A 7,749-nucleotide genomic window follows, 5' to 3' on the forward strand; every position below is an offset into this window, starting at 1 on the left:
AAGAAGAAGAAGAAGAAGAAGAAGAAGAAGAAGAAGAAGAAGAAGAAGAAGAAGAAGAAGAAGAAGAAGAAGAAGAAGAAGAAAGAGGAGAAGAAGAAAGGAATAGCTAGAGGAGAAGATCGAAGAAAAAAAGAAGAAAAAAAAGAGGAGAAGAAGAAAGGAATAGTGGAGAAGAAGAGAAAATAGAATATATTCTATTTTCTCTTCTTCTCCACTATTCCTTTCTTCTTCTCCTCTTCTTTTTCATCTTTTTTCTTCTTCTTATTTATTTCTCCTCTTCTTCCTCTCCTCTTCTTCCTCTCCTCTTCTTCTTCTTATTTAGTTCTCTCGACCCCTCGTCCCTCTCTCGACCCCTCGACGACCCTCGTCCCTGATAACATTTTTTCTCCCCTCGACACCTCTCGACCTCTCGTCCCACTCTCGACCCCTCATCATCATCTATCACCCCCTCGTTTTCTTTAGCATATATCCATGAACAAAATAATAATTCATATATAGAAAAAATGCTATATGAACATACATACATACATATGAGCATATACAGAGAGCATATACATAGCCAAATCCATATACAGAGAGCATATACATACATACATACATACATACATACATATGAACATATACATACATACATAGCCATACATACATACATAGCCATACATATGAGCCTCTCGGTGGCGATGGTCAGAGCGACAGGGATCGATGGGAAGGGGGGAGCTCACTGGGGGCGCGACGGGGAGGAGGCCGGGGACAGGGAGGAGGCCGGCGACGGCGCGGGGGAGGCCGGCGACGCGGTGCAGGGCGACGGGGAGGGGGCCGGAGATGGCACATGCAGCGACGAGGAGGAGGCCGGCGACGGCGCAAGCAGCGACGGGGACAAGGCCTGCGGCGGCGCGGGGCGACGGCGACGGGGAGCGGGCGACGACGGGCTCGGGGCGGCGACGATGACGATGAACGGCCTGGGGGCGTCGGGGGCGAATGGGAGCGGTTGGCGAAATTTTCACAAGTGCTACCTTATATACCCAGAGCAATGGTCTCGGTTCGTGGCACGAACCGTGACCAATGCCCTCCTTTGGTCCCGGTTGGTGCCACCAACCGGGACCAAATGCCAATTTTCAGCAGCCCAAAGGGCGGGAAGCGGCGGCCTTTGGTCCCAGTTGGTGGCACCAACCGGGACCAATGGCCTTGTGCTGCCCCGCGCCCAAAAGTTTAGTCCCACCTCGCTAGTTGAGAGGGCTCGGGAGTGGTTTATAAGCGTTGCTGCACCCACCCTCCCGAGCTCCTGTCAACTGCAGGCTTTCGGGCCTAATCTGTCACTGCAATGCCTGTGGGCCTACTGGGCCCGCTGCGGGCCTGAATCCTGGCCCATCGTAGGGTTTCTAGTCGTATTCAGGCCGTGGTGACCCAGTAGGTGGCATTTTTTTGTTTTTTGTTGCTTTATTTATTTTCTTTTGTTTTTTGCTTTATTTTTTAATTCTTTATGCTTTTAGTTTTAGAAAAATTATAAACTTTTTGTTAATGCCATTAGTTTTCAAATTTGAAAATAATTTTTTAGTTTTTTTGTTTTCTTTGATGCTTTATTTATTTTATTTTGTGATTAACTTTACTATAAAAATAGTTTTTTCCTGTTTTTTTGATTTGTTTTTTGCATTATTTATTTTATTTTGTTTTTTGCTTTAATTTTTAATTCTGTTTGCTTTTAGGTTAGCAAAATTATAAACTTTCTGTTAGTGCCATTAGTTTTACAAAAATTATAAACTTTTTGTTAGTGCCATTAGTTTTCAAATTTGAAAACACTTTTTTAGTTTTTTTGTTTTCTTTGTTGCTTTATTTATTTTATTTTATGATTAACTTTACTATAAAAATAGTTTTTTCCTGTTTTTTTGATTTGTTTTTTGCATTATTTATTTCCTTTGGTCCCGGTTCAAGCCACCAACCAGGACCAATGGTGGTGGGCCAGGAGCGAGGCCCATTGGTCCCGGTTCATCCCACCAACCGGGACCAAAAGGTCCAGATGAACCGGGACCAATGGCCCATGTGGCCCGGCCGGCCCCCTGGGCTCACGAACCGGGACCAATGCCCATATTGGTCCCGGTTCTAGACTGAACCGGGACTAATGGGCTGACCCGGCCTGGACCAAAGCCCTGTTTTCTACTAGTGCTTTGTTGCCACTTCCTTCTCCTGGCCCCCTGCCCGGGCCTCTGAACCAAGATGCTCTAAGGTCTCTGAAAACCATAGCCGATGGAGGATGAACACCATCCCCACACTCCTTAAAAAGGTGCCCTAGGTTTCCACACACGGAGCACCAATCAGGCAGTCTTTCGTATTTCACCCTGAAGATCTCTCTATGGATCCCATCTTTCTTCTTCACAACCAGCGAGACGACGTTTCTGAGGGGTTTGGTCACGTCGATCCTGACACGGACACGTGCAAAGTTGCCTTCGAAATCTTGAGACTTCGGTTCTGCAAAGATAAAATCTCCTATAGTTGCTGAAAGAGCTTTGATTTTGGAGAAAAATCCATCGGGTAGGTCATGGATCTGAACCCAGATTTCTATCTTCTTGAGTTCTATCAATGAGGGTTTCGTGAACCCATCATACGGTGCCAGCACTACAGCCTTTCCCTTGAAGTTCCATGGGCCCTCTTCCATCACTCGTTCCCAGTCTCCTAGGCACGAGAACTGCAGTGTATACAGATTGTCTTCGAGCGGTCGGATCTTCACTTCCTTTGCCAGGTCCCAGGCAACCCTCATGGTTTTATAAAACCAGTATTGGCTGTAGGGTTTATCCATGTGCACCCTCACAATCGCCATCCATCGCGTAGCCTCCTCTGGAAGTTCAGTGTCTTCGATCACCACATCCTGCAGATCATCTTTCGTCAAACCTAGTTCAGCCATCATTGCTTCGAGGTCGGATGAGGCCGATCCCGAAGTCGTCTTAGCAGTCACCATGAGTTCTCTAGCCCGAGGTTGTTTCTTCCGCGGGCGGTATGGTCCCAATCTAATCCCCAAGCCGGAACCCCGCCGAGGTCTTCGAGACCCCGCAGTCACCGGCGACGAGGGAGCGGGAGGGGAGATCAGATCTCTACGGGAAGCCAGTCGCCGCCGCCGAGAGGAGAGCCAAAACCCTAACGAGAGGGGATGCAACCACACATCTCTTCCATGTTTATGCCCTGCTCGTTAGAAGCACGCAGAGGCCATCTGCCAATTGGTTCACTAGTGTGTGGGCCTCCACACCAGTTGATTAGTGATTTTCTAAAAGAAAAGATAAGTGGGCCCTGCTCAAGATCAGTGCATTCATATGGCTACCTCACGCTGGTTTTGCTAAAAAAATTGCTACCTCACGCTGGGTTGTGCCATTTTGGCCAATGGGGTGGACATGTCAGGCACAAGTAGGCCCAACCACTATTCTTTCTCCCTTTCTTATCTCAATGTAGTTAGATGCAAAAAATAAAATAAAAAATCACAATGTAGTTATCCTTTTTTATACCCCTAAAAGTTATCTTTTTTATAGAGAAAAATACTCACACCAACCAAAACTATAACACCGAAACAAGTACCTACGGATGTTGTTGTTGTTGTTGTTGATGTTTTTCTCAAAAAGATGGTTTAAAACAAATATGAGTATGTTTTTGTAAATCATAAAGCACCCTTACAAAAACATCATTATAAAAAATCATGCAAATCTTTAAGGGCGAAGACTTTTTCCTTCTGCGTGAGTATAACTCGTTTTCACCTCTAGGCTTCCTTCTGAGGTCTTGTGCTACTTGCTTGTCATGCTCCTCCAGCGACTCCATGTTACGACGTCTTTCTCTAGGTAGTCGACTTTGTCTTGTTACCGATGCACTGATGTCTGCTTGTTGTCGTTGTGCTAAACGTGATGGGAGTTGTGGCCCACTGCGCACGTGCTTGACTGCCTCACCGCCTCTGCCCATGTTTTGAATAGACTTCTGATCAGACGACTGGACGATGCCCTCCATCACGGCGTGTGGCTCACATTGCCTTCGCGAGTCAAGTGTGTTCGGTGGTGGTTGTGAAGCGGATATGCTCGCAAGTTCTTTTCCGTCTTGAATGTACCCCGCTAGGTTTTTTCCCATCGTATTACGTATTACCGGTAATGTACTGATTTATTGAGCATGTGCATTGGCATTTGTCATTGATGCCGCTTGACCCAAACACACCTAAAATCACATGTGATAGGTGCGGCTATAGTTGGGCGCGGCGGAGCGCGCCATTCTATCTAGTATTATTGACAGCTTATAGACCGTGTGTTGTTTCCTCTCCCCTACATTAAATGCATGCTATACGAGACATGGTGCGCTAGCTGCGACCAGATCATGCAGCTGCACCGATAAGCATTTAGAAAAGATTATCCCAGCTTGCAAATCAAAGCATTAAAACACTACAATGAATGATTGAAAGTCTGTCACACCACAATTCCTCGTATAGTGCTCGGGCTCACCCCTGAAGGCCATAAACAGGTGGCCGGCCCACGTACGAGGCCCATCTACAAGGAAACGAAACGGAGCACAACTAGTGACGTGGCTCAAGATGAATGGGGGAGGAAGCGTCACGGCTCACGCGGCGAAGCTTCTAGCGTCTGGCGACCCGAGTCTACAAAGGGATATTTTCGCCTTGGTTTCGTTTCTGTTTCTCCTCCGTTTCATACTCGTTTGCCGTTAGCCGCCCAGGCGACACGGAACCCTAGCCGCCGCCGTATGCGGAACCCTACGCCGTACGCCTCCCTCCTCAATGACGCCCCTCCCGCCGACCTCGACGGTGCCGACGCCGACCTCGACCTCTGCCCCGACGGCGGCCTGTGCTGGCCGGACGACCCGCTAGACACGGTCATAGGCTGCGTGTCCATGCTCGACGACGGCTTCTTGGAGGGCCTCGGGCTGGGCTGCTCGCCGCCGCGGGGCCGCGTCGGCGACGGCCAAGACTCCGGGGGCGCGCTGGCGGGCATGAAGGCCGACGCGGACCTCGGTTCGCTGGCGGAGGGGAGACCTCTGTCTCTCTGTGACACCGGCGCCCCCGGCGGCCGGAAGAGGAGCGCGTTCCACGTGTTTGACAGTAAGCCGGAGGGGTTGTCGCCGGCGCGAGCGCGCTCGCTGTCGTGCAGCACGACGACAACTTCGTCGTCCACCGCGTCCGGGGCCCGCAGCCTCTCGCCCACGCCCGGCGGGACCGAGGCGCCGCGGGAGCCTGCCTCCAAGGATGATGACCTGCGTTGGACTTTGCCGAGGAAGCCGCACCACCGACGGGGCGTCCGCAGGCGCGCCGCCTCCTGGTCTTTGGCTCTCCCGCCCCAGCTCATGTCGGCTGGTGCCTATGACTGTAACGGTGACAGCAATGCCAACGACGACAAAGACAAAGACTACGTGCTCAGCCACTGCAAGAAAGGCCGTCGCAATGGTGGTCCACGCCCGGCCAGGCGGCAGCAGAAGAAAACCGAAGACAAGATTTGCACCCACTGCCGCGTGGAGGACACGCCGCAATGGCGGACCGGGCCGGCCGGGAGCGGCACGCTGTGCAATGCATGCGGCATCCGGTACAAGATGGGTAAGCTATTCCCGGAGTACCGCCCGTCGACGAGCCCAGAGTTCAGCAGCCTCGAGCACTCTAACCGCCACAGGAACGTGGAAAGAATCAGGGAGAAGAAGAAGAAGATGAAGGTGATGGCTCCTGAGGTGCCGGTGAGTCCAGACGCGGATGACAAAGTACTCCTTCGAGTCTGTAAATATGAAAGGTAGCTGGGCACCGCATGACATGCGTGCCATGTATCAGTTAGCTGCAAATTCGATTCGTCCGAATTCGTCGGACGGTCAGGTCATGGATGGATTGCTTTTTAGATTCGGGCATGTTTAATTTGATTGATTTCTTAATTAGTTTCATTCATACTCCACTCCAGGAGATGTCAGCAGTAATTTATGTAAATATCAGGAGCTCCACTCCAGGTGGGTGGATGCAACTTGGTTGCAATGTGATTGTCGCTCTCTTCAGTTTTGCTTGGAAAAATTCATGTGATATTCGGTCTAAATTTGTGTATTCTGAGCCATTTGAGAATCTAAAGCACGCTGAAAGCGTACCCTGGCGTCTACATGGCAAAATCTCCGTCTACCTTGTCAGCCACTGTATGTTTAATTATGTAAATTCTGCTGTTTTCTCAAGTTAGCTGGGAGGGGATGGCAAATCGAATGTTTTTTGCTGGGAATTTATATTGTCCCACGGATAGTACATTCAGTTTGGAAGCACGGCAAATAATGGCAAAAAACTGAATTGTCAACTAAACTTGTCATCCTCGGCCACATAAATTTCTATGCAAATCGTTCACAATTGTCATACTTCCAGGTGGTACCTTTCTGAATGCTATTTGCAGAAATTATTGTGAAAGCTATCATATTCTATTAAGAGAACCATTGTACTCCCTCTGTACCAAAAATATATGTCGTTGAAGACTATAGTTCAACTTCTCCAGCGACATATATTTCGGTACGGATGGAGTATAAGTTTATGATATTCCCATGCTATTATTTGACATGAAATTTCTGATTAGTATTTATTTTCATAATGCCATTTGCTTCGACAGTGAGATAATTTGCATACCTAATGTAAAAGCTACCAGCTTTGATTGTGTACAACTCCGGATGTGAAATTTACGGCTCAAAATTTATCTTTATCATTTTCCTATTACTCCCCGAGTTCACTTCATTCATGGAAGCAGTGCAATATTTGCTTCTTTTGTACCGAATAATACTACAGGCTTGGCTGATGGGTAATGGGTGAGATTCAGAATCTTTACAAGAAATATGGAAGGGAAGTAAATTGGAATCTGGCTGGAAGTTCTGTAGTTGGCTAAGTAATGTTTAATAACCGAGCTGTGTGTGCAATTTGAAAGCAGGACAAAGAAAATTGTTTCCGCACGTAGGTCCTCCTGTTTGATATTTAAACTGAAAACTGAGATGAAAGTGGAACACCATTCATGCTTTCAAAATAGGTATACAGTTCATGCGCAGAGAGTGCGTAATGTCAAAATTGCTTACAATTAACGTGCCGGGACAGCTGCAAAAGGGTAAAGAATCAAATTTTGAAACTGTAAACTTTCTGAGCAAAAAAACAGTTGGCACTTTGAAAGATCTTTGACCAACGGAGACAGAGTGGATATCATTCTGCCTGTAACTATAGTTTGATTGCTACTGATACAAAATGTCATTATGCTTGAAACTATGTGCCAGCAATCTTTGAGAGGTTCTGTTCATCAGTTAAGAAGAATTTTTTTAGCCCTTTCCTCAAATTGTTCGTAGCGAGACATTGAAACTTTTAGAAGCCATGGTTGTTCAATCTGATGGATTTTCTTTGGTATCTAGATTGTACTGGGTAATCATGTGGCTTCTCCGTACACCCATGCAGGGCATGCTTCAAGCTGATACTACTAGAACTATTCTCCGTGCTTAGTGGATTAGGGTGGTGTTGCATATATACGGCTGAAATTGGTATCAGGTATGTGATTGTGTCCTCCCTTAAAAAAGGTGACGAGCATGGGATATGCGAAACAATTTTCTACGTGAGTCTTGCTATTTTGCTAGCCAATCAGAAGCTACAACCTATGCATTATACTCCAACACAAATAAGATTCTTAGACCGTCTAGCGAGCAGCCATTAGCTCGCTAATGATCCCGAGCGGATCGCTCGATTCGGTAAGTTTTTGTCCCCCCTTCAATCCATATTAGGAACCCACCACCGGCCAGGTG

At 47.7% G+C, this 7,749-nt stretch overlaps 1 protein-coding gene across 1 annotated transcript; it reads left to right on the forward strand.

The window, feature by feature from the left end:
* The first annotated feature begins 680 nt into the window (after positions 1-680).
* On the forward strand, positions 681-7,453 carry LOC119283593. Its single transcript, XM_037563072.1, has 3 exons — positions 681-864; positions 4,448-5,694; positions 7,409-7,453. Exons 1-3 carry the CDS (start codon positions 681-683, stop codon positions 7,451-7,453), a joined length of 1,476 nt encoding a protein of 491 aa, XP_037418969.1.
* The last annotated feature ends 296 nt before the right edge of the window (positions 7,454-7,749 follow it).

This window comes from Triticum dicoccoides, chromosome 4A, assembly GCF_002162155.2.
Source record: "Triticum dicoccoides isolate Atlit2015 ecotype Zavitan chromosome 4A, WEW_v2.0, whole genome shotgun sequence".
Classification (NCBI taxonomy): Eukaryota; Viridiplantae; Streptophyta; class Magnoliopsida; order Poales; family Poaceae; genus Triticum; species Triticum dicoccoides.

Excerpts from the sequence above, each read along its gene's own strand:
- LOC119283593 (XM_037563072.1), top strand. The coding sequence starts at position 681 with ATGGTCAGAGCGACAGGGATCGATGGGAAGGGGGGAGCTCACTGGGGG. Across the intron at positions 865-4,447 it reads GGAGGCCGGCGACGGCGCAA|TGCTCGGGCTCACCCCTGAA; the intron begins GCAGCGACGGGG and ends TTCCTCGTATAG. Across the intron at positions 5,695-7,408 it reads TGATGGCTCCTGAGGTGCCG|GGCATGCTTCAAGCTGATAC; the intron begins GTGAGTCCAGAC and ends ACACCCATGCAG.